Source organism: Canis lupus, chromosome 21 (genome assembly GCF_048164855.1).
Source record: "Canis lupus baileyi chromosome 21, mCanLup2.hap1, whole genome shotgun sequence".
Classification (NCBI taxonomy): Eukaryota; Metazoa; Chordata; class Mammalia; order Carnivora; family Canidae; genus Canis; species Canis lupus.
Window position 1 is genome coordinate 30,348,922 of NC_132858.1, and position 26,904 is coordinate 30,375,825.

The 26,904-nt window shown below is 41.4% G+C and overlaps 1 protein-coding gene and 1 long non-coding RNA gene across 3 annotated transcripts in view; both read left to right on the top strand.

Annotated features, from left to right (window-relative positions):
• The window catches only part of HSD17B12 (hydroxysteroid 17-beta dehydrogenase 12), a 154,257-nt gene that overhangs the window by 74,566 nt on the left and 52,787 nt on the right, over positions 1-26,904 (top strand). For both annotated transcript variants that reach the window (XM_072791186.1, XM_072791187.1), the window contains one exon: positions 26,648-26,755. In XM_072791186.1, the coding sequence (XP_072647287.1) occupies positions 26,648-26,755 (108 nt within the window). The remainder of the gene's footprint in view (positions 1-26,647; positions 26,756-26,904) is intronic.
• LOC140612937 (uncharacterized) lies at positions 18,043-20,184 on the top strand. Its single transcript, XR_012014061.1, has 2 exons — positions 18,043-18,167; positions 19,847-20,184. It is a non-coding gene; the product is annotated as an uncharacterized lncRNA (long non-coding RNA).

Sequence of the window (26,904 nt, forward strand, 5' to 3'; positions counted from 1 at the left end):
CTTTCTCTGCATTCTCATCAACAACTGTTGCATTCTAGACACCAATAACGAAGCAGCAAAAAAAGAAATCAAGGAATTGATCCCATTTGCAATTGCACCAAAAACAATAAGATACCTGGGAACAAATCTAACTAAAGAAGTAAAAGATCTATACTCTGAAAATTATAGAACACTTATGATAGAAATTGAAGACAATACAGAGAAATGGAAAAGCATTCCATGCTCATTGATGAGAAAAACAAACATTGTTAAAATGTCTATACTACCCAAAGCAATCTACATATTTAATGTAGTCCCCATCAAAATACTACCAGCATTTTTCACAGAGCAAGAATAAACAATCCTGAAAGTTGTGTGGAACTGCAAAAGACCCCAGATAGCCAAAGTGATTCTGAAAAAACTGGGGGCATCATGATTTTGGATTTCAAAGTATATTACAAAGCTATAGTCATCAAGACTGTATGGTACTGGAACAAAAACAGACACATAGTTCAATGGAACAGAATAGAGAACCCAGAAATGGACCCTCAAATATAAGGTCAACTAATCTTTGACAAAGCAGGAAAGAATATCCATGGACAAAAGAGTTTCTTCAGCAAATTGTGTTGGGAAAAGTGGACGGTAACATGCAGGAGAATGAAACTGGACCACTTTCTTACACCATACACAAGAATAAATTCAAAATGGATAAAAGACCTTAATGTGAAATAGGAAACCATGACAATCCTAGAGGCGAACACAGACATCAGCCTCTTCAATCTCAGCCATAGCAGCTTCTTACTAAACATATTGTCAGGAGGCAAGGTAAGCAAAAGCAAAGATAAACTATTAAGACTTCATCAAGATAAAAAAGCTTCTGCACAGCAAAGGAAACAGTCAACAAAACTAAAAGCAGCCTAGGGAATGGGAGAAAATATTTGCAAATGACATATCTGATAAAGGATATCTAAAATCCTGGATGGTTTAGTCTGTTAAGCATCCGACTCTTGGTTTCAGCTCAGGTCATGATCTTGTGGTTATGAGATCAAACCTCACATCAGGCTCTGTGCTCAGTGAGGAGTCTGCTTCAGATTTTCTCTCCCTCTCCCTCTCAAATAAATAAACAAACAAACATAAATAAATAAATACTTTTTCTAATTAATAAAAACAATATAAACTCAGGATGTAGGAAAACCATACACACACAGGTTAGCAAGAGATCGCAAAATTCCGGGAATCTCATGTTCCCTCCCAATTACTACGCCTTCCCCCCCACCCCGAATTTCTTTATTTTAATTATAACTAAATTTCAAACATCTAATATTAATTTCTAATATTATCATTAATTTTGACTTATTTGGGTTTATATACATTGCATGATACACTATGTATTCTTTTGAGTTTTGGATTCTTCAATCAGCATATAATTTATAGATGCAACAGAAATGCATGCTCATATGCTCTGAAGACATGCCCAGGATTGTTCCCAGTAACATTACTAATAGCAAAAAACTATAGTTCATTTATTTACCACAATTTAGTTATCTGTTGTATTGTTGATGGACATTTGAGTTGCCCATTTTTGAATATTTATTTTGGATCTGTACCTATAAGAGGACTTAAACTCTTTAGACATACTGAGAGTCTCCTTGTCATACAAAAAACATTGCTGGCACTATCAAATAATTTCTTAAGATAATGTTGCAAATATAATAGGTGACTTGAAATTAGCACCGAGACAAAGTCTTTCTGCAGATTGCCGCCTCAGAAACAGAACAAAAAAACACCTAAGGAGACTACATGATAATAAAGATAAAAGACCCCACGTATACAAGTAAAGTATGCAAAATATGTCCTAATTCAAGTCAGAGTCAAATGTAGTCTAGTTAAGCCCACCTTAGGGAAAGGTGTGGGGAAGAATTGAGAAAGGCTCTACCACAGGCAACAAAGGCAGAAAGTCATAAAGGAGAGACCCCTGGAGTAATAAAGAGCCGTACTGAGCCAGAGCTTTCCAGAATATTTGTGGGCGCTGGTCACTATTTTACCTCTGTAATTATGGTTAGACAGGTGACAGCACACGGCTGCAGTTTCATCATTCATATGAAAGTTTTGATTTTTACACCCTAGCTTTTGGTGTGCTTTATGAATGTTAAACCTAAACATATCTATAGTTTGAAAGCTGAATGTCTGACTTTTTTATTTAACTTTTAATGTATAAAGATTTTGTAAGTCAGTTGACCTAGTAGTTTGCCCTCCCAAGTGGTGAATGGTTACTAGTCAGGAGATATAAAGTACATTTCAAAGATCATGTTAAGGGTGAAGGAACTAAATATGCTGCAAATTACTGCATTAAATGGAAAATAAACAGTTGTAAGATCCCCCTCTACCCTTGTCTTCTCTTTCAAGTTCATTCTTGAAAACATAAGAACAGATATGTGTCTTTATAAAGTTACCTTGTACCATCATAATCAAATCATGAATTAAAATATTTTTGTTATTTCTTTGGCTTTGTCTTCTTTCCGTCACCCTTTCACACACAGTGCTAAAGCATTATTAATTTTCTCCTGGCACAACTGCATGATGATCTCTATAAGAAGGGCTTAATATTATTCCAATCATCATTTTACACAGCAGACTGCCTCTGGGACTCTTTGACAATGCAGCTGCTTATGGTAGATGAAAGAAATCAAGTATTGTGGTACAGACTTTTAGGGGGATATTAATGTGTTTTTATTTTATTTTATTTATTATTATTATTTTTTTTTTTACAATCCTGGGGTCTTTTATTATTTTCTTTACAGTTACCATGCCATGAATTCATAGGGAATGGGTTCCAACAGTTCAGGCTCCTTTCCATTGGTTCTTACAAAGTGTGCTTCTCTGGGTGGGGCAGGCTGGCGCTTGAGTTGAGTTGAGTTTTCCTTCACACACTTCAGGAAGCTATCTCGGCTCTTTGAGTGTTTAATATGCTCAATGCGGACATTAATTCTCTTGGCAAGAATCTTGCCCTTAACTTGTTTGTTTACAACAATGCCAACAGCATGCTGAGTAACATTGTAGACCCTTCCCCCATGGTAACATTTGTGGGGCATTCCTTTTTGAACAGTGCCCATTCCCTTGATGTCCACAATATCACCTTTCTTATAGATTCGCATGTATGTGGCCAAAGGAACAACTCCATGTTTTCTAAAAGGCCTAGAGAACATATAGTGGGTACCTCTCCTCTTTCCCTTTGTGTTGGTCATTTTGGCGAATTACTGGAAGATGGCGGTTCCGGCCAAAAGGTAATGTGTTTTTAAAAGCAAATAAAATACCCTGTGTATTAGCCTGTGATCCAGGATGAATGGAGAATCAATCCATAGGAATGGTTACTTTTTCTTGAATAGTATGAGCATTGTGGGAATATGAATTGTTCCTGATCTTTTTTTGTGACTAAATTTTAAGTTGTCAGATGCTTAGGAATGGTTTTGGGAGAAAGAAAATACTTTTCAAGCCATTTTAAAGATGTTTTGAAAAATTTTAAAGAATGTTTTGAGGAGAAATTTTTTGTCTTAATAGATTTTTAAAATATTTCAGTTTATTTATTTTTAAAAGTACACTTTATTTTTTAGAGCAGTTTTATGTTCATAGCAAACTTGAGTGGAAGGTACAGATCCTGACCATATACACAAAGCGTCCATTCCGGTCAAAGTCCTGGGTAGTGCCTTTGTTCCAGTCGACGAACCTGTGCTGACATACCACTATAACCCCCAAACCCATAGTTCAGTATAAGTTTTTCATACTCTTGGAAGCAATAAATTTAAATCTCAAACTTTTGTTGTTATGTGCTGCCTACAAAATATTTCTTTTTGATGGCTGCATTTGGATTCCTTACCTTATTCCTCTTTGACTTTTAAAAAATGGCATGAGAAGTACATTTTTTGCTTCTTTTCCTTTCATTTTTTATGTTTAACATCTTATATTTTCAAAAAATATATTTTGCTACATGCCTATCTTTTCTGTCTTTATATTGTACACTGGGCATAAGCTGAAAGGGATCAGTCTAGATTTCCAGTCAGAAATGCATATGCAGGGGTGCCAGGATAGCTCAGTCAGTTAAGTGGCTGCCTTTGGCTCAGGTCATGATCCTGGAGTCCTGGGATTGAGCCCCACATTGGGCTGCCTGCTGATCCCCTGCTGCTTGTGTTCTCTCTCTCTCTCACTCACTGTCCCTGATAGATGATGATGATAGATAGATAGATGATAGATAGATAGATAGATAGATAGATGCATATGCTTTTAGAGACCAGATAGAAATGAATCAGGTAGGCTAAGGTGAGATAAGAAAGAGTGGAGAGGCCTGGAGAACTGAAGAACCCTCCCCATGTAGAGATGGCAGCTCCACCTTATTGTTACCATGTGGCAATGCAAGCCCAGGGTGCCATATTTTCCAGTTATATTAGAAGAATTTAAAAAGGAAATGAAGATGACTTGTATAAGATTTTGCAATTTTGTATCACCTTAGTCTTAGAGCCAAGCAAAGTTGAGCACCCAACAACTCGTGGACCACTATTTTCCTTCTTTATTTCTATTGAGCCATTATTCTTGTGACGATTACATGTGCTGGAGACTGCCCTGAGAGCTTTGTAGAAATCAGCTCCTTGAATCATTGAACAGCTCTCTGAGATTGGTACTTCTGTTGTCCCCATTTGAGAGAGGACACAAGTAAGATACTTGTGGTAAGCAGAATTCTAAGATAATTCTGAAGATTCCTGTCCCATGGTGTACACACCCCACGTAATCCCAGATTTGAGTGTAGGCAGGCCTGGTGGATATAATGGATGACATTCTTGTGGTTAGGTTACATTATATGGCAAAGGTGAAGTGAGTTTGCAGATATTTGGTCCCATCAGTTGACTTCAAGTTAGTCAAAAGATTATCTTTGGTGGGACTGACCCAATCAGGTGATCTCTTTAAAAGCCTCAAGTCTTCCCTCAGGTGGCAGATTGAAAGCACCAGAAATGCCCTTCCTTTGGCTTGTAGAAGCACACTGCTGTGTGTTGGGAGGGCCACGTGTCAGGGAATGGCAGGTGGCCTCAAGGAGAGGGGTCTCCAGTTGTATAACCGCAGGGAATAGAATCCTGTGAACACACACAGGGTGAGCTTGAGGGTGGAACCTGAGCCTCTGATGAGATTGCAACTTTCTGAGACTTGAGCAAAGGACCCAGGTATGCCGTGGCTACATTCTTGACCTACAGAAACTGAGATAAGGAACGGGTGTTGTTTTAAACCACTCAGTTCCGTGAGGAATTTGTGATGCAGCCACAGGAAGCTAATAGGATCACGTTGCTGAGGAGTGGCAGAGCCAGGGTTGGGCCCAGGCAGCCCACTTACAGAGTGTACTGCCTCGTGCGAGCACGCCATTCCAGAAAGCTCTTTGAGCAAGTCATTGTGAAAATGTTTTTTTAAAGCTGCTTTTCTGTCGTGCATGACCACAACATGTACATTCTACTATGATGTTCTGCTTCATAAACCCACTTTTATAAGCAACTCAAATTAATTTCTTCAAGTTCTCATTTTAATCTTTTCCCCTAAATTAAAAAGCTGGTAGATACATAGTTACACCCTCACAGTTATATACATGGCTAACAATAACTTACAGATTATATATTAAAATTTGTTTTATTAAAAAGCCAAACTTTTTTCTGTATGGTGAACTAATATTAATGTTTCCTTTCTAATTTCTTTGGTATAAAATTGTAAAGACTGATCATTTTAGAGTATGTAAATAAAGTGCTGAAAACTCTGTGAGGTATTGTGGAAAGTTTATTTTCCTTGATTCAATTTGAAAATGATGATGGATAATTTTAGAACTTGGTTGTTTAATTAATGACATTCATCTTGAACTTCTTGACCTTCAGAATTTGCAGTTTACCTTACTTACATTTCAAAATCATGAGGTGGAATTTATCATTTTTCACTTTACCATTCATCTACTTTAAATATGTGGGTGGCAAATGAGACCTGCTCAAAGCAGTGGGGAGGACATAGCAGGAGTATATATAATCTCCTGTGTGGGCAGGAAAGACTCTAAGGAAAATCTAATAGGCATTTATCAGGTCTTGTTGTAGACATTAATAATTAGTGGATCTGAATGATTAAGGATTATCCACCTTCTTAAATGAGCTGGAATCCAGACCTTTTAAAAAAGTGTTCTGGACTGTGAAACTGACAACATTGTTTTTATCCAGATTGTTCTATTAAATACCAGGAATTGTTACGAGAGCATGATGCTGTGACCATGGATTAGTTTTTAGGTGACCTGGATCCATCTTGGGTCTTCCACTGGGCATCTTTGTAACCTCAAACAGTCTGTTGTACTTTGTGCAGGATGGGTTCGTTCCTGTCTGTGACACTGATAATACCTGCTCTGTGTAACTTAGCAGATTGTTGTGAAGATCAAACAAGGTAATGTCCTTAAGACATTTTTGAACGTAGGGGAAGGTCTAACTTTCAATCTTTGCCCTTCCAGGTATAATATGTTCATTGCTTTCTTGGGGCAGAATGAGAAATTTAACTGGTTTTCACCCAGGGCAGTCCACAAAATGTCTCCCAACACGATCCACACTGCTTTCCCTGTGGGCAGGATGCTTGCTGCAGGTTACTGAATTTTGCTCATCTTTCTGCTTTTCGTCATCCAGGCCTCTAATACCTACTGCTAAAGAAAATTTGCCGCTGCTTTTCCCATTTCTGGTTCTAACAGGCCGCCACTTGAAAAGTTGTTGGAATTCATTGACATTTGCAAAATAATTTTGCCGACTCAGGTGTTTGAGAGAATAATAAAAGTTAGCATCTCCGTAATTTCACGGGAGATAACCGGTAGCAGGATCTAGGTGATCTGCTCCCTCACATTCCCCAGACTCCTCCTTACTCTCCTTTCTCTGTTTTATATTGCCTCACATACTGTGTGCTGTGCAAGGTAGCATCTCATACGCATGCTTTTTTTTTTTTTCTTTTTAAGATTTCATTTTTAACTAATCTCTACACCCAGGGTGGGCCTGGAACTCACAGTCCTGAGACCAAGAATTCCGTGTTCCACTGAGCCAGCCAGGTGCCCCTACGTGTGCTATTCTTATATGTATCTTGCCAAATATATGTTTACATATATATATTCTTATACATATGTATGTTGCATTTCTACGTATCATATACGTGACATAATCACACATAAGGATATTATCTCTTGTATCGTTTTATTCTTCCTGAGGAAGATGTACAAGCCTCTTTACTGCCTTTTTCTCTTCCAAGTTTTTGTTTTGTTTTGTTTTGTTTTGAGAGAGAGAAAGAGAGAGAGAGAGAAGGAGAGTGAGCAGGAAGCAGCAGAGGGAGATCAGAGAGAGAATCTTAAGCAGATTCTATGCCTAGCACAGAGCCAGACAGGGGACTCAATCTCAAGACCCTGACCTGAGCTGAAATCAAGAGTCTGATGGCTGAAGGGCTGAGCCACCAGGCCCCGCTCTTCCAAGTTTTTATTTAAATTCAATTTAGTTAATATACAATGTAATATTAGTCACAGGTATACAGTTAGTGATTCCTCACTTACATACAACACCTATTGCTTTTTTTTTTTTTTTTTTACTAAACTTCCTACAGTGAAATACTTTTCATGACTTCCCAATGAAATGTGATGTGCTTTCATAGCTCTTTTTTTTTTTTTTCATTTATGATAGACACACAGTGAGAGAGAGAGACAGAGACAGAGACAGAGACACAGGCAGAGGGAGAAGCAGGCTCCATGCACCGGGAGCCCGATGTGGGACTCGATCCCGGGTCTCCAGGATCGCGCCCTGGGCCAAAGGCAGGCGCTAAACCGCTGCGCCACCCAGGGATCCCGCTTTCATAGCTCTTAATTCTTGTTTGCTTATGGCATTTGATAATGAGGAATGGGAGCGGATAAAAGGGAGAAAAAAGACATTGGCCCTTACTTTTCCAGGTAACTTTTCATGACAGTGATGCTGTGGTCATTGTTGAAGCTTATAAAGGTAAAAGGATATTGGATGTCTGGCTGGCTTATTTGGTAAACTCTTGATCTCAGCATTGTGAGTTCAAGCCCCACATTAGGTGTGAACACCAGAAGTAGGCTAACAAATCTTTGGGATTTGACAATAGGCTTCCTCAAATCTACAATTAGACTTCCTAAAAATTGGACTGAAAGTACATATATAGGGACATGGTGTTTATTAAGATGGACAGTGTGTTTTATATTTTACATTACATTGTGTGATATTTATCCTTTGAAAAATTTTCAAGCATTCAATTTTTTGCTTAGAAATAATTGAGAAGTGGGGTGCCTGGGTGGCTCATTCAGTTAAGTGTCTGACTCTTGGGATCGAGACCCGTATCAGGCTCTGTGCTTAGCATGGGGTCTGGTTGAGATTCTCTCTTTGCCTCTCCCTCTGCCCCCGCCCCCATCTCTCTCTCAAGTAAGTAAATAAATAAAATCTTAAAGAAAAGAAATAATTGAAAAGTATAGCAAAAACAAATAAAATTTACTTCTTTAGGATTCACCATTTAATTATTTGTGTAATTTGATCCATTAATTACCTGTTGTATTACAAATTTGTTGCACATTAGGGTTTGACACAGGAATTTAAACGCAATGAGGTATCAGTTTGACAAATTTGGAATGGACATTTTCTTAGCTTCAAAAAATACTCTCATTTTTAAATAATTGTTCTTTCATTCCCTACCCCTTGCTTTGCTTCATATTTTCTTGATGGCATTTATTACCAAATCTGATGTATTGTATTTTTACTTATTTCTTTCCTTTCTCCCTCAAATAGTCTCTAAGCTCCAAGGTAAGCAACCTGGTTTTGGTCATGGCTAACAGCACCTGATCCATAGCAGGTATTCTCTAAAAATTTGTTCAGTGGGTGAATAAATGTCTGTAGCATCAACTGCCTTCTAAAAAGAAACTATGGAGGATATGCTTTGGTACCATTATGACACTATCCAGAATCAAATTACCTAAAAACCGATAAGCCAAAGTCAGAGTGTTCAGGGCCATGTTTCCAGATATTCTCATATAGTGAGAGTTTCAGAAGTGAGTTTATGAGTTAAATGTAGTGACAGTTATCAGCAAGGCAAGAGTAATTCTAAAACTGAAATATTTGTTTTGTTCCTCACAGAATTTTGATCTGAATGTAGTAGGGCTTCCAGCCTCAACTTCTAGGGAAGCAGCACCTGACATCATCAAGAGAGTAGTGTAGGTGGGAATAAGCCACCTTCTCCATCGCTGGGTGTCTAGGTTCCCAGCTGGTCTCTAACAGAGCTTTCTGACATCGGGCAAACTATTTCACTTCAGTTCCTCATCTTGAAACAGAGACAGTCCTTGACTGTGTCATATAAGATAGTTGGAGAATTAAATGAGATAATCCACACAAAACACTTGACAGGGTGCCTGGCATGGAGTAAGCACTCAAAAGTTGCTGTTGTGATTTTTCTTTTTTTTAAGAGCCCTGTGAGATGGGAGAAATAGAGTAACAGAGTTCCAAATTTTGAGAGGCGTGTATTCAGCTGCAGTACGCAGTATGGAGTCTGGCCTGTGAGCCGGGTGCACGGGTGAGGGGCCAGGTGCTCAGCGTGGCCAGCAATGATACGTTGGGGATTGCTGCTGCAGGACACTGTCCTGGGGGGTGGGGGATGTGGGAGGGAGAGCCCATGTGCCTGACGTGTCCAGGACCGAGCACTTAAATTTCACACTGTTCAGTTCTAAAGGGAGCTCCTGGAGAACTAACCAAGATTTAGGAACTGGCATATAAATTTGCAGACCCTGAAACCTGCTTCTGTTGGGAGACTCAAGAATACATATACTGGGGAATCCCTGGGTGGTGCAGCGGTTTGGCGCCTGCCTTTGGCCCAGGGCGCGATCCTGGAGACCTGGGATCGAGTCCCACATCAGGCTCCCGGTGCATGGAGCCTGCTTCTCCCTCTGCCTATGTCTCTGCCTCTCTCTCTCTCTCTCTCTCTCTCTCTCTGTATGACTATCATAAAAAAAAAAAAAAAAAGAATACATATACCTTTTAAGGGAAAACTTGCCTGAAATCAAGTTTAGTAGGATGATAAAATTGAATGCCCGGTTTTGTTTGTTTTTGCATTGGTTTGTTTTTAAGTATAATGGCCGTGCAGGCTGTAGCGCTTACCAGTGTAACTGCTCCCTGTTGGCATGTATAAAGGAAGCCAAAACAGAGCCAGAGGCTTCCTTCGTGAGCATTCCACCTATTGCCAGGGAGTGTGTGTGGTCACGAGTGTCGAGTGGAGAGAGTCCGGCATGTTTACTTACATGATAGGAGCAGCCTTATGGGGAGGCCTAACCATTTGATGCCCCTGGCCAGCTCTGCAGCCTGTGCCTGAATGAACCTTGGCATGACCTGCCTCAGTGACTCCTATTTCTTGTATCCAGGTCTCTCCAGCGACTCCTCTAGCTTCTAGTGAACACTTTGTCTCTTTATATATTTGACTCTTTGCAGCCTGGCTCTCTTTATAGTTCCTATAGACCTGGGAGCCAATCTTGACCTAAGGAAATACTTTTTTTCTTTTAAAATGAAAAAAGTAAGGGGCGCTTGGGCGGCTTGAGTGCTTAAGCATCTGCCCTTGGCTCTGGGTGTGATCCTGGGGTCCTGGGATTGAGTCCCTGTCGGGCTCCCCTGCAGGGAGCCTGCTTCTCCCTCTGCCTATGTCTCCGCCCCCTCTCTGTGTCTCTCATGAATATATAAGTAACATCTTTAAAAATAAATAAATAAAATGAGAAAAGTGATATTTTTCTGAAATTAACCAATTAATTCAACCTGTATAGAATTATAAAAAGTGAAAGTTGATTCCCTTTTCCTCCTGTACTCCATCTCTATAAACACACACACACTCTTTGATCTGACCATCCTACTTCTAGAAGTTTATCCTACAGAAAAACTCAGGTAAACTGCACAAAGATTTATGTGCAGGATATTCATGGTATTGCTTATACCATGTGAAAAATGAGAAATTATCTGAATGTCTGTCAATGGCCCCCTATTCCAGTGTCCTCTTTGAGCAAAGATAGGCCCCAGGCCTCACTAGAGATAGAAAAAGCTAGATTACTCTGTGTTACTAGATCAGCTCATACACAGGGTGGTGAGAATGTGAGCTGCTACCTCTTCTTGGTCAGTGATTCCTTCCAAACCTTGGTATGGATAATTAAAACTGCAGCCGTGTGCTGTCACCTGTCTGACTGTAGTTATGTGGGTAACATAGTGACCAGCGTCCCCAGATACTCTGGAAAGCTCTGGCTCAGTATGGCTCTTTATTACTCCAGGGGTCTCTCCTTTATGACTTTCTGCCTTTGATGCCTGTGGTAGAGCCTTTCTCAGATTCTTCCCCAGACCTTTCCCCAAGGTGGGCTTGACTAGACTCTGCCTTAAGGCAGGGCTTATTTTGCATACTTTATTTGTATATAAAATATGCAATATTTATTCTCTTATTATCATGTCTTTGGCCTGGGGAGAGGTCCTGGAATAGGGGGCACATGTGAGGAGCCTTGCCTTAGATGCGCCCATAATTCTTTTTGGCCAAACTGCTTTTGGTATTGGTGGTAACATGTAAACACTGCAGTTTCTCCATCCTTATTTTGTCTTTCTCGGTTTTTTTTTTTTTTTTTTTTTTTTGCTATTGTTGTGTTTTTAATAAGGTCTTAATGACCTAAAAAAGTACTCCTGACTTCATTGGCGTTCTGGGTTTTTTTTAGCTTTCCTTGATGCATTCCCCTTCTCTAGTATAATGAATTCTTCCTTTGATCTGTCCCTGCTCATACTGTGTATTGAATGACTGGTTGAATAAATTATGGCCCAGCCTTTCCACGTAATTTAAAAAGTCTATCTATATGTATTGACATGGAAGGCCATCTTTACTGAAAAAAAGCAAGTTGTGGAGTAGCATATTTCAAGAGAGTCTGGTCTTACTTTTGTAAAACAACAATAACAAAAACCCCACAAATACTAAACTCAGGAAAACATTTTGTATGTATATAACACATATAGATATATATCATAAAAAAAGGTCTGCAAGGTTATGTAGCTCAGACCATTCATGGTGGTTATTTCTGAGTATTAATTTAACAACCAAATTTTTTACTCTTTTGAGGGTCATGACCTTTTTGTGAATCAAAATGATAAAAAACATCCCTATAAAAATATGTATGTATATAGTTGGCCTATAAATAATCTGGGGCTTAGGGGTATTGACCTTCCACGCAGTCAAAGATTCATGTGTAACTTTTGACTCCTCAAAAACTGAAGTACTGATAACCTGTTGACTAGAAGCCTTCCCTATAACATAAACAGTCAATTAACACATTTTGTGTGTTATATCTATTATATACTCTGTTCTTATACTAAAGTAAGCTAGAGAAAAGAAAATGCTATTGGAAAAATCCTAAGGAGAAAATACATTTACAGTACTGTACTGTAAAAAATCCATGTATAAGTGACCCATGCTGTCTAACCCGTGTTGTTCAAGGTCACTGGAATATACAGAATATTTTGCCTGCAATTTTAAGGAATTCAGGGACTCCTCTGATAACTGCCTTGATCCATGGTCTAATACCATGGCATTATGGTCTAATACCAATCTTGGTTCATCCCTTTTTATTCTAATATCTGTTGAGCTTCTACTGCAATACTTTGAAAGTATATGGACAATGGAAGTGACACTGCCTCTGTCAGCCCTAGAGAAATGTACTGATATAGAAGGTTTAGCTTATACTTCCTTGAACTTCTTTTTTAAAAGCCCATACCATTTAAATCATTCTTCTAAATTCTAAGGAGGCAGTTTTGTTGTATATTAAGATAAATGTGACTAACTAATATGTTTTAAGGCCAAATACATACATTTTTATATACCATGTATTGCAGGCCACACACACACATACACAGACAGACACGGACACTCATACATACACACACTTCACAGTAAATTGGGTCTTCGAGACAATCAGTATTTGGGCACACAGTTTTACTATTTTAAATTACAGAGGCTAATGGCATTGTATGTTTGTGTATTTATGGTATATTACTGGGCTTAGCTACGATTGATTTTAGTAACAGAAATTCCAATTATAAAGTTGTTTCTGTGGGCAGATGGGATTTACTTTTCAATATCTGTTTGGCACACTTTCCGGAAATGCTCTGAGCAAAGTATACAGTTAGTCGCTTATATACATTTAGCATGAAACTCAATAAGTAACCAAGAGCTTGTTTTGCCCCTACAGAGCTCAAGTATTTATTTACATTTTTATTCACCAAGTGAAGGCCACAAACCTATCCCTTCTCAAACCAAAGCCTAACTTAACACTATTTTATCAGCCTCTATTGCACAGCATGCATCAAAGACATTTGTGTGTTTAGTATCCAAGATGATTTACAACGTAAATGTAAATCTGAGCTCTGGAGGAGAACCCTCAAAGCCTGGATCTTTGGCTTCTCTATAAAAGCATCTCTAGTGGTGTCTCTCAGTGGGCAACTAGCTGCTCTGTGGGACAGTCCCCAGTATGTGGTTGTCTTGAGCCTGTTACCCTGCTAGTGTTGGTTGCCCAGGCCTATGGTCCTTCCTGGGGGCAGCAACACCCCCACTGCAATGAGCAAACTCTGCACCTACATCTTGGTTCTAGATAGGTTTTCTAATAAAGGATCCAGGGATCCTTGGAGAAATGGCTGGTTCAGGGCTGGGGCTGGGAGAATAGAAGATGAGTGTGAAATAGCTCTTAAGAATATACTTATCCTGATGAGCACTGGGGAACGTATGGAATAGTTGAGTCACTATATTGTACACCTGAAACTAATAAAATACCATATGCTAATTATACTTCAATTTTTTTTAAATGGGATTTTATATAGTATCAAAATACCTCCCTACAGAATACCAAAATACCTGTTGACTACAAAGGGAAAAATAGTAACCTCACCGGGGAGGAGTCGGGCAGACAGCATCTTAGTAAGAGGTCAGACTTCCTTCAGTCAGTAGTGGGACATTGAAACTGTGTGCCACCCGATAGGATGTGGTGAGAAACACAGCCTCGCTTCGGCGGTGGTCCTGCCAAGGGTGCATGACCTAAGGCTAATCGTGTGGAAACACACACGCACCTAAGTTGAGGGATATTCTACAAACCATTTGGCCTGTAATCTTCAAAGTATCAAAGTCGTAAAGGCCAAGAGAAGACGGAAAAGCTGATCCAGATTGGAAGAGGCTAAACAAGACATGGCAGCTGAATGTGTCAGGTGACTCTGATTTGGATCCTTTCTCTGCAAAGGACATTGTTGGGGCAGTCGGTGAAACTGGATCAGACTCTGAGGCCTAGAGGCAGTAATGCATCAGTATAAATTTCCTGCTTTTGATGGCTGATTTTGGAGACTGTGTTTGTAGGAAATACATACAACAGCAGCATTCATAAACTTTTTAGTCTCAGGACCCTTTTACAACTCCTAAAATGTCGAGGGGCCCCAAAGAGCTTCGGTTTACCTAGGATACAGCTGTCAATGTTAATTACCTTAGAAATTAAAACTAATTAAAAAATTATTTAATTCCTATAAGAATAACAGTAAACCCATTGTATGTTCATCTAACATTTTTTAGCAGGAAAGACAACTATATGTTCTGAAGCAAAACAAAATTCAGTGACAAGAGTGGCGTTTTACATTTTTGCAAATCTATTTAATATCTGGCACAGTAGAAGACAGTCTCATTTGCATATCTGCTTCTGCATTTAGTCTGCTGCGATGTTATTTTGGTTGAAGTAGAAGAAAATCTGGCTTTACATGGTAATGTAGTTGGAAAATAGGAAGTGATTAGAATAGCCTCTTCAGGTAGTTGTGGATATTCTTCTTTGATACTACATCAAAACTCCATAAATGGAAGTTTCTTAAAAGTTAGTTGCAGCAGGGAATCTGAAAACGTATCAATGGATTTTCATAATCAGTTACATTAAAATCCACTTGTCTGCCTTGCACTTTGCATAAGTCTTTTATGCATTACTATTTTATAACTGTGTGTGTTGGTCATCAGTATTGATTCCAGAGTTTTGCAGATTTCACAAATGTTGACACAGCACCAAAAAAATCCCAATCATTAGTATCATTCCCAATCTTATCAGAAAAACCTTTTCTCTCAAGCACATGAAGGTAGCTACAGGTTTTCCAAAATTCTGATTTTTCACTTAAAACCTCAAATTTTATCATGGACGACAAATACTGTTGGTTGTTTTTCTAAAATGACAGACTCATTTCATTTTAAAAAATGTGCTAAACCTGAAGAAGCATGGTTTTTCTGTCCGTTGTTCTTTCAAGTAAAATGGTTCAGTATGAAAACAGAGCCTAATTCAGCTTACAGAACTCTGTTGCACAGATGCTTTCCTCAAGACACCCATTGAATTAGGCACACAGAAAAAGTGCTTTCTGTGTACTTCCCATTTTGTCACACAGCACATTAAAAATGTGTCCTCAAGGGTAGAGATTTAATACAATTAATGATATTACTGCTTCTTCAAGGGACATTCTCAAACACAACTGACTTTTTCCTTTTCCCTGCAAATCTGTGGAGGATATAGTTAGGTGCCATTGCTCTAATTCATGGTACAGGTTTAGCATTTTTACACACCATTGCTTTTGTGCCATCAGAGCAAGTGTCAACACACTGAAGAATGCAGATAATTAACGTCTGAGTATTTTTGACTCTCAGGGACCCTCAAAGCCATGGCCCACGCTTTGAGAACCACTACATTGAAGTATTTATGGGTGATGGATGACATCTTGTTAGCAACTGAATCTGACATGGTTCAGGAAAAGTTACCTGTACAGTATTTGCAACTTTTCTTTGCTTGAGATTATTTCAAAATTAAAAAACAAAACAAAACAGCAACCAAATAATGGCCTTTTAAATATTGAAAACTGAAAATTATGAGAATAATCATTTGTAAGTTTCAGCAATATACCTGTAAATTCTTATGCAGATTAAATGATGTAATGTCACTTAGTAGAATTCTTGACATCCAGCTGATGTTCAGTAACTGATAACTATAGTAGTTACTACTCCTGTTTAGTTGGTAGAATGTTAACTGCAACCCTGTGTATTTTTTTACATGGTGCCTCTGGGTTCTTCAGAGTATCGTAGAGTCAGGATGATTTGTGTCAAGTTCTTATCCTGATTTCTAAAAGTGCAGGAGAAAGAAACTCTAAATCAGGCTTTTTTTTTTTTTTTGCTTTTATTTTGGTTTGATATGTAAAAACTATGCTCTTTTAACAATTTAAATGAAGAGGCTTTTTTGTGTGTATGTGTTGCACGGAAGGATGGTTCTACTCTTGGCAAAATGTTGTTGAACTATATTTATCTTCAAAGTGTTAATTGCCATAAAGTAAATATTCATTTCAATAGCTGATATTTTAAATTTTATGGTAATTTCTTCAAAAATTCCTTTTTTTTTTTTAAAGAAATAAAAGCAACCGTTAAGCTTCTTTTTTCTAAATACCAAAATGAGAGACCCAGATCTCGAAAAGAATACTTTCTTCCTGTGGGAAGATTTCACAAAAGCACAACAGTCTTGTGAGAACAAAGTGACAGGTTAAAATAAAAAGGGTTACTTAAAAAAAAAAAAGAAAGGTAGCTCAATCAGAATTTTTAGAAGGTACTGTGTGATATTTGACTTCTGACTAATTTTAGTTATCTTTCTTTTTGAAAGACAAAGGGAGGAATATATGGAGGGTTACAAAAAAAGTATCTTTTGCTTGCCAGCTTGGTTTTTAGTTCACGGTGATCCTGTGTGGAAAGTTGGTCAACTCTGGCCCAAATCTCATTGGTAGTAATTTCATTTTTTTTAAGCCAATGAAGAGAGAGACGTAAGCTACCTCAAGAAAAAACTTGCTCTACTAAGAAATAACCAAAAAGCTAAATCAGAAGTCTCTCCCAGGCGGTCTGCCTCTCCCCTTAGGGACGAGGGGACTTTCTCAGCAAGGGACGAAAGCAGCAGCTGCTGTGTTCTCTCCTTGCTGCCCGTCACTCTTTAGAACAGGCTCAATGAAAAAAAAAAAAAAAAAAAAAAAGAACAGGCTCAGTGTCCTCTCCTCTGCCACTAGCATTTCCTTCCTAAAATACAAGTGTGATCTTGTCACTTCCCAGTTTAAGAGCCTTATAGGGCTGGCTGCCTTCATAGGCGTGTGGCCTCTGCATTCCCACTTAGAAGGGCCCAAACTTGGTTTAATTAATGCTCTGCTGTTACCATCTTGAAATTCTTAATAATTTTTGAACAAGGGGCCCCGTATTTTTATTTTGTTTAAATCGGGCCCCGCAAATTACGTCACCAGTCCTGTTTGTTATCCTGGCATGTGAAACGTCTGTCCACTTCCTGCTACAGAGTGTGTTCTTTCCTCCCCTCTGCACTGCATAGGAATTCTCAGAACAGGCTTTTTCTTTCCCTTGCTTTCTGCCTCTGCCCACTTCTCCCCCTTCTCTGCATGGCCAACTGCTATGCAAGGACTCAACGTAGATGTCACCTCCTATTTAAAATTCCACTGTGCAAGAATGAGGTGCTTTCTCTTTGCACTCTTTGTTCATGTAAATGAGCAACAGTTGGGTTCACGCATCTCTCCTTCACCAAAATATGACCTATTTGAGAGTATCTGCTGTTATACTCAGGGTAAAGTCTGACAAGTGGGGCTGTTCAGGGTGTCCTTGAATTTACTTAGTCAAAACATGTATAGTGAGCTCCCGTAGTGAGTCAGGTACTGTTGGGCTGGGAGTGTGTAGTGGCAAAGAAAAACCCAGACATGGACACTGCTCTCATAGCTGACAATTTAGAGAGTGAGATGCTTTGTCTGGTTGCAAATGAATGAACGTATGCTAAGGTTTTTGGGTCTTAGTTTAGGATGGGAAATCTGCCGTCGGAACTAGTGATGCTGGTGGAATAAGCACTGGAATACTGAGATCTTGTGTTTGGAAGCTGTCCTGGGTCTATTTTGTGACATTAAAAAGAAGGCTGGATTGTCAGCAGGGTTCTAGGGTTCTTTCATCAAATCTGAGACACCAGTGATCATGAAACAATGAGGCAGCTTGTAAGCATTAAGAAAGAAAAATCACCAGTTAAACTGGCATGCCATCAATTGTATGGCATCGTGATTTCAGAGACAAAAAATGTGAGTAAAAATGTGCCTTTTGGAACAGATAACACAGAGTAATTCAAAGGTTAATTACAGGCAGATTGGGCAAGGAAGGACTTGGACACTAAAGGCGTTGCTAAAAATAGCACATGACCATTGATTCCACGAATAATACCGGAACAAATAAATGACTTTTTAAAGTAGACTTGGATGTACATATGCAGTTTGAGAAAAGACATGCAGCTGCTGCAAAGAGGAAAGAATGGATGATACAGAGAATAGGCAGGGCGCCGGTGGTCGTGGTGGTCGAGGCCGGGCGGGCTGCTCCCGGTGCCACTGGCCGCCCCCAGAACTCTGCAGGGTGCTGTGGCGTCCTGCAGTGCCGGGTTCCTGCGGGCGGCCAGGCCCAGGCCCCGGGGTGCCCCGCGACTTCAGACGACGCTCGCTCTGGCCGGTGCGGCCGCCAGAGCACGGCCTCCGGGTGCGCTCCTAAAGGACGCCTGGGCCCCCCGAGTCCTCCAGGCGGAGGCCCAAGGTCAAGGGCCGGGGAGGGCGCCCGCTGCTGAGGAGCTGCCCTCGCCTTGGTGCTGCACGTGGGCAGAGCTCCGCCCCGCTCCTGGGGACACCCAGCCCCCCAGAGAGCCTCCCCTGTGGCCTCCCAAGGCCCCTCCAGACCCGGGGCCTGGAGGTAGGGCTTCAGCACCTGAGTTCTGGGGCACGTAGACGCTCTCCTTACATCACATTAGTGATCTCATCTTGGACCCTTTAGCAATGTTCGGAATATTTTTAGCATTTTTCTCACTTCAGAACATAAAATTCAGATGTTTCCATTAGCGGGCCATTTGTTTAGTTTGGTTTGGTTTTGTTCCTAAGTGTAGAAAAGAAACATCTTTATTTGAAAATGTCTCCAAAGGTGCCTTGCCCGAGGGTCTGCAATACCTGAACCCAGTGTGGAAATCGGGGCTTTCAAAAGAATGGGACCTGTTCATGTGCTATCAGTAGAACAGATTTGCATCATATATAGTTTGTGTTTATTTCAGGTGGTAGCTCGAGTAAGATCGCCTGTAATGAATAAAATATAATAATCTTGGGTTAATATAAAGAAACACTTGGTTTGGGATGGAATCCTGGTGATGCTATGATGAATTTTTTCATTTGACCGAAAATGGGTCTCTTCGTATGAGGTTAAAATGATCATGAGAGTGCTTTCAAGGGCAATGAAAAAAAAAAGAAATGGACCATTATTTGTGTAGCATCTCTGATAATTATAATTAAATGAGTCTTTAAAAACGGAGTCAGATAGAATTATTCCCTTCTAGGGCACAATCACTGTTGCTCCATGGCTACATAAGGGAGGCTGTCTCTGTGGGGAGATGTGACACCCTATGTAGGGGAGGAAGGAGATGGTAAGGCCTGGGGGTGAAAAAGGAAAATAGCCAAAGGAGGGAAGTAGAGAGAATGTAGTTAGGGGACATTTTTTCTTTGTTTTCCCCTTAAAATTAGAGAAAGTGCAAAAGGCTCATTGTGCTTTTTACACTGTAAATACTCTAAAACATTATATGTGAAAATGGAGGGTTTTTTAAAACACTGTGATACATTTTTATGGTTCTAAATTGCATTTGATGAATTTAGATTTAAGAAGCTAAAATTGGGAGGTATGGAATATAGTACTATTTCCCCAAGAGTCACTCCTCTCCCCTAATTATCTTTTTCAGGACTGGGGATAGGAGAGGGGCCCGTAAGTAAAATACCTTCAGCCTTCATCTCCAGGCCCTGAGTGAAGCTCCTCGAGTACTTTATTCATGAGACTGGCTGGTTTCCTGCAACTCTAAAATGTTTCTGCCTCTATAGGAACGGTAGTTCAACGCATGCAGGACAAGTGGAGGGACTGAGTTGTTTCTCAGTTTCTCTAAATGCTTTAAAATGCCTGATAGTAAGCACTTTATGTTGTTATGTCTCATAATGGACATCTCTTACTAGCATATAGTTTTATTTCTATAGGGAAGAGTTGAAGAAATACTGAGAAGATGATTTTAATAAATCAGCTGCATCAGCCTCGATTTTTTTTTACCTACTCAGCAGACATTTGAGCGACCTCTGCTCTATGCCAGGCATTGAGCTGGGTGCAGGATACACAAAGATGACAGAGAGTGATCTGTGTTTGTTAGGAAATAGACTGTTTGCATAATATATTATAAGAAGTGTTTATTAAGGTTACAGAGAAGGTCTCTAGGAACACAGCCGAGAGAGTAAGTAGTTTTACCTTGAAGGAAATGGGAATCCTGAAAAGACAGTCCACAGGGCTGGTGACCCAACTTGAATCTTAAATGATGAAATTTATAATATGGAAAAGATGGGGAAGGGTGAAGGTAACAAGAATTTCATAATGGATAGTACCTGAAACTTAGGGGGAAAACATTATTTATTTAGAGCAGATGCAGGGACAAGAGAACTAATATATTAATTTTGGTTTTATTGATAGAAAAATTGTAAATAATACGTGAGTTTATGTAGATTAGATCTCTGTTCTAGCATTCTCAGACTCACTGTCCCCAGGCACCCAGAGGAAAAATGAGGAAAGTCTTTCTAAGACTATATGATTATACTTAAGGAAAGACTTGAAATTTAAGAGATTTAGTTTGTTGAGCAAAATAAAAATAATGATGGTCAGACCCAGAAGTATGTTAAACATAAAGCTATTCTGAATATGTTTCATGGCCTCTCTAGGCATCAACCTAAAGATGTGCTAGTTTTAATATTGAGAGGTGTTAGCAACATCTTGAGACTGAACTTATAAGTGCAGTTCCTTCTGCGTCCGTTCCAGACGTGACCTTGTACTATTTTACAATCCTCGGAGTGAAAATCAGCCATATGACTGGAGGAGCAGGGCACCCATGCTTGGAAGTGGTGCAATGGCTTGAGGCAGTGAGGATACTCGGCATTATGTAGCTCTATATTTATAAATAATATTTCTTTTTTTTTTGAATGATTTTTTTTATTTTTATTTATTTATGATAGTCCCAGAGAGAGAGAGAGAGAGGCAGAGACATAGGCAGAGGGAGAAGCAGGCTCCATGCACCGGGAGCCTGATGTGCGATTCGATCCCGGGTCTCCAGGATCGCGCCCTGGGCCAAAGGCAGGCGCCAAACCGCTGCGCCACCCAGGGATCCCTATAAATAATATTTCTTTGTCTTATTCCACAATTGTGGTTGGGCAGCATTCAGTGGATTAGTAGGTAAAAAGGGAATAACGTTATCATCCCAGCTATTTCCTAGCTTCATTCCCTATAAGCCAGAGTTGATTTTCTGTCTCCATTTCTGGCGAGTTGACTGCCTTGAACAGCTCATATCACACATAGGAAGAAGCTTCTTTGTTTTTGGTCTTCACCACTAGGCTGAGAAACAGTGGGCCAAGACCATCTCAGAATCACTTCAGTCTGAAAAAAGGAAGGGAAGGCATGATTGTATTGGGCCACGGTTGTAGGTAGCAGGATGCCAGCCTATCAATTTCAAATACCAAGTGATTTGACAGTAGGAATAATCAATAGTATTGAGTATCTTTGCATGACGGGGTGTAATATTCTAATAATAGAATTTTTTAGTTCTTTAATATCTCTAAGAATTTATAACCTCAAGATTTTAGTGTGAGACATTGAGTAAATGGCAAGCCTGGAGGGAATGCCACATTGTCATCCTTCATAAATTTAATTGAAATGTTTAATGGAATCCCAGTGAAAACAGTAAGGATAACCAATAAGCTTTTGAAAGAGGGCACCTGGGTGGCTCAGTCAGTGAAGCGTCTGCCTTCGGCTCAGAGCATGATCCCAGTGTCCTGGGATGGAGCCCTGCGTTGGGCTCTCTGCTCAGCATGGAGTCTCCTGCTCCCTCTGCCCCTGCTCTCTCACTCTCTCGTTGTCTCAGATAAATAATTAAAATCTTAAAAAATAAATCAATAAACTTTAGAAAGAATAATAATGGAGCGTCGCACCACTAGAAATATTAAAACTTGTCTTAAAGCTAGAATAATTATAACTAGGGCATGATGAAAGAACAGAAAATAGGGTAGCCAACAGACCATAATTTTGGACTCAGAAGCTGGCAGGTACAAGCTGTCCAGTGGCTTCATACTCCCACCTTGATCACAGTCCCTGGATGTGGGTGTCGTGGGAGAGGCATGATCTTGGTCCAGGCAGCTCTCTGACGCCGAGGCCATCTCTAAAGGGGCTGACACCTGAAAGCTGTTGGCTGATGATATTCTGGCAGCTAGGGCAACCAGAATTTCCTCGAAGGGGCATTTGAGTGTCTATGACTTTCCATTGCAACGTCCAAATTCTCTTGTTTCTGTGTCTTTATCCTACATGTACAGTGTATTGATTTTAACTTATTACAACTGTCATCCCTCACACCTTTGTGGTGGGCAAGGATCAGTGTCCTCAAAAGTAACCTCTGCAAAGGCTTTGATCAAGTTCTTATTCTTCTCCAGCAGAGGGCCATGGCTGAAAGGTGTAGGCTGGTGGTCTTATGAAGAGCCTGGGTTTAGGGAGGTGGAGAAAGTGGAAATGAAGGTTGTATTATGTACATGTAGTACTCACTTTCGTTCCAGGTGCTTTAATACATCCTAAATTTAGAGGATGTCTGTTCATCTGCATTGGCTTCTGTTGGCAGGGTCAGATGGGGGGCTGGTGGGTTACGGGAAGGAGAAAGGTACCTAGATTTATTTCCCCAATTCCCTAAGGAAGTCAGCTCCTCCCACCTCAGCATTTTGAGACACTCATCAAAATTCTCTCCTGATTACCTGGGCCCAGAGAGAGAAGAATGTCCTGTCTTATTCTTATGTTCATCCGGCGCTTTTATCTCACATAACTGCATGGTGGTAGTAGGGGCAGTTAATGGAATCCCTAAAGCCCATCCATGGGCTAGGTCAAGAGCATGCATATCTCATAATTCTGGGAAAACAAATGGGAGAGGAGTTGGCTGGACTCTGGGGAAATTTCCCCTGGCCATATAAAAGGGACATATAACGGGATGTCCCATTTCTGCCATTGCACATTGCCATCTGTATGGGATGCTTGCAAGGGCAGTGGCCCTCGTGAAACCAGGAGGGAGGGGAGCCAACCTAAGGGAGTAAGAGAGGAGGGAGGAAAGACCCTGGGTCCTTTGTGATATTGTTGAACAAATGAACAGAACAGACCCAAGCTCTTATCTTCACAAAGTTTAATGCTGGTGGAGGCAGACGACAAACACACATGCATCATTAAGGCATATAGAATATTAGAGGATGGTTAGGTGCCATGGAATGAGATAAAGCGGGGGGTGGGCGCAGGGGGTGCTAGCGGAGGAGTGGTTGTGGGTCTTTAAAGGTAGTCAAGGAAGGCTTCCCTGAAGAGGTAACATTTGCTTAAAGACCCAACAGGCGCAGGGGATGCAGACAAGCGTTCCAGGCAGAGAGAACAGTAAGTGCAAAAGCCCTGACTGTGTTTGGGGGACATTCTGAGTTTAAGGAATTGCTCAGGGACACCCAGGTGGCTCAGTCCGGAAGCGCCGGACTCTTGATCTTTGGCTCAGGTCGTGACCTCAGGGTTGGGCTCGAGCCCTGCGACTGGCTCTGCACTCAGTGTGGCACAGACTGTCCCCCTCCGTCCACTCCTCCCTGCCGCATCACGTGCACGCATGCTTGCTCTCTCTCACTCTCTGTCATAAATAAGTAAAATCTTGAGAGAGAGAGAGAGAATTGCTCAGGGCCTGTATGGCTGGCACCGGGGCCACCCGGGGCAGGGAGGGTTGATGGGCCCGAGCAGCATCAGGCCACCGCTGCAGCCTGTGCTCGGCGGCCTCTGCTTGGTGGCCTCTGCTCTGCGGCCTGTGCTCAGCAGCCTCTGCTTGGTGGCCTCTGCTCTGCGGCCTGTGCTCGGCAGCCTGCGCTCGGCAGCCTCTGCTTGGTGGCCTCTGCTCTGCGGCCTGTGCTCAGCAGCCTCTGCTTGGTGGCCTCTGCTCTGCGGCCTGTGCTCAGCAGCCTCTGCTTGGTGGCCTCTGCTCTGCGGCCTGTGCTCGGCGGCCTGTGCTCGGCAGCCTCTGCTTGGTGGCCTCTGCTCTGCGGCCTGTGCTTGGCGGCCTCTGCTTAGTGGCCTCTGCTCTGCGGCCTGTGCTCAGCGGCCTGTGCTCGGCGGCCTGTGCTCAATGGCCTCTGCTCAGTGGCCTCTGCTCTGCGGCCTCTGCTCTGCGGCCTGTGCTCGGCGGCCTCTGCTCGGTGGCCTCTGCTCTGCGGCCTGTGCTCTGCGGCCTGTGCTCGGTGGCCTCTGCTCTGCAGCCTGTGCTCAGTGGCCTGTGCTCAGCGGCCTGTGCTTACGGCCTGTGCTCTACGGGCTGGCACAGCCAGGCCCGGGCCCTGGAGAAGCAGCCACAGTGGCACCTGCGGCCACAGGGCCACCAGCCTGGGACACGGGGCCACCCACAGGCGAGGTCAAAACTGGATTTCTCCAGAAAGCCTGCGTTGGAAGCCATTTGGCTTACCCAATGTGAGCACGAAGAGAAGCTTACTTGAGCGTTCTTATTAAATAAGATGACATTCTTTCCGTAAGGGTCTCTGAATATTTTTAGAAGCCTGGCTGTAAGAGTCTACATTATAAGTACATTCCCCAAATCCGGTGAGATCTAAAAGAGTAAATTTGATTCTGGAATTGTGAGGCGCTTTTATTACTAGAGAGAATTTTCTTAAATGTCAGGATATAGCACTAGTATGGAAACACAGTTTGTTTTTCCCAAAACAAATAGATAAATTTATCTTATTTCATTCCTGAATGAAGTTTTACATTTACTAAAAGGTATCCTTCAGCCTTTTGCTGTGCGCCTCCTTCCCTGGCGGGTCTGTGGCTCTAGGGGGGCAGTGTTCTGTACTTGGGGTGAAATCCTGGGAAGCATTTCTGAGAAGACCTGCTGGTGAGCTGCTGCGAGGGGACAGCTCTGTCTGTGGCCCTGTTACACGAGCACGTACAAGAACCCGTGCACTGCAAGAGCAAGAGTGCCACTGACGCCGCGTGCGGTCTGGCCTGGGCCGCAGTCTCCTCCGCGTCCCTTCATGGTTCCCACCTCGGGCAGTGCTTCTCCCTGAGGGGCGCCTGCGTGGCTCGGCTGGGTGGGCACCTGCCTTGGGCTCAGGTGGCTCAGGCCGCGATCCCAGGGCCCCGGGGGGGGGGGGGGGGCTGGCCTGGAGCCCCACCTCGGGCCCCCTGCTCCCTGGGGGCCTGCTTTGCCCTCTGCCTCTCCCCACTGCTCATGTGCGCTCGCTCTCTCAAATAAGTAAATAAAATCTTTAAAGAAAAAAGGCTTTTCAGGCAGACTAAAAGACAGATCTCTTGTGAACCAGCTCTTCAGTTGTAGGCAGAAGTCCTGTTAGATCAAGAACAGTAATGTCCTATGTGGACTCACGTATGCCCTGTGATGAGCCAGCATCGACTTCGATTGAAGAAAAAATTATTTTTTGGAAGCAGGATGTTTCAAGTAATTCTTTTGAACTCTCAGTAAAGTTCCAAAGAGTAAACCTTCTTAGCCACCTGCATTGCACTAAGTGAGGTGAGAGCAGGGTCGGTGGGGGAGAGAGGAGACTTAGCATTTATGAGGTGCCCCTGTGTACCACCAGGTAGCACTTGGGCCTCAGTTCGTGGGTTGGCCAGCACTACTTGCATCTTCAGGAGAGGATGCTGAGGCTGGTGGAGGTATGTGACCCGCTCAAAGTCATTTAGCAAATAGGTATGAAAATAAAATTGATACCCACACCGGGGGACCCCACAGTCCTCGCCTTCTTCTCCAGTGGCTCACGAGGGAGGGCACAAGTAAACGTTCTGCATTTCTACCTCAATGAGTCCCGCTTCTCCAGAGTCCCATCTCTCCACGTGCAATGTCCAGTAGTGCCGCGTGTGCTCAGTCGTCCTGAGCGAAGCAGAACACTGGGGTCTCTCTTCTGTCACTTTGTAGCTCTGCTTCTGTGTATTTTGTGTTTTTTTTTTTAATGTAGTGACGATTAACTATTACCCAAGCCCCTAAATTCCACAACGGTCATATGCATCTTATTTACATTTTAATAAGATGGACTTTTCTAACCACACTTTAAAACATTTTACAACATAAAGACTTCTACCTGAAATTATGAAATATCAATTTGCAATTAAAACACAAAACCAATTATATTTAAAGAGTATATAACATTATTATATGAATCATGTTTTATTATTTGTACCTAAGGGTCTAAAAAGGAGTCACTGATTTATAGAAGGAGAACTGATTAAGGAACAGGCAGGCAGCTCTGTAACAACATTGGAGTTTTTATTGCAGAATTATTGTGTTGACTCTGTATCATCTCTTAGGTGGTCTCATGATTGCTTAACATGATCCTAGTCTAAATTTCATATCAAATTGGGGCGGGGGAGGGTGAGAGCCTGAAAAGGAAATGTCATCAAATGCTTTAATCTTAATTGCCATGTTATAATTTTCCTTCTCTCTCCATTTGTGTTTTTTCCATAGGAGAAAAATTCAAGGTGGAAACAAGGACCGTTGCTGTTGACTTTGCATCAGAAGATATTTATGATAAAATTAAAACAAGCTTGGCAGGTCTTAAAATTGGTGTTTTAGGTTCGTATCTTTGCCACATTTATAAATTGCATCTTGCACTTTTTATTTAACTTTAACTGTACGTTTTCTTTTTGGATCTTAGGTATTCAGTCGGTAAAATGAGTAGGGAGAAGGAAATTATCTTGTTCATACAGTTGATTGTTAGTAAC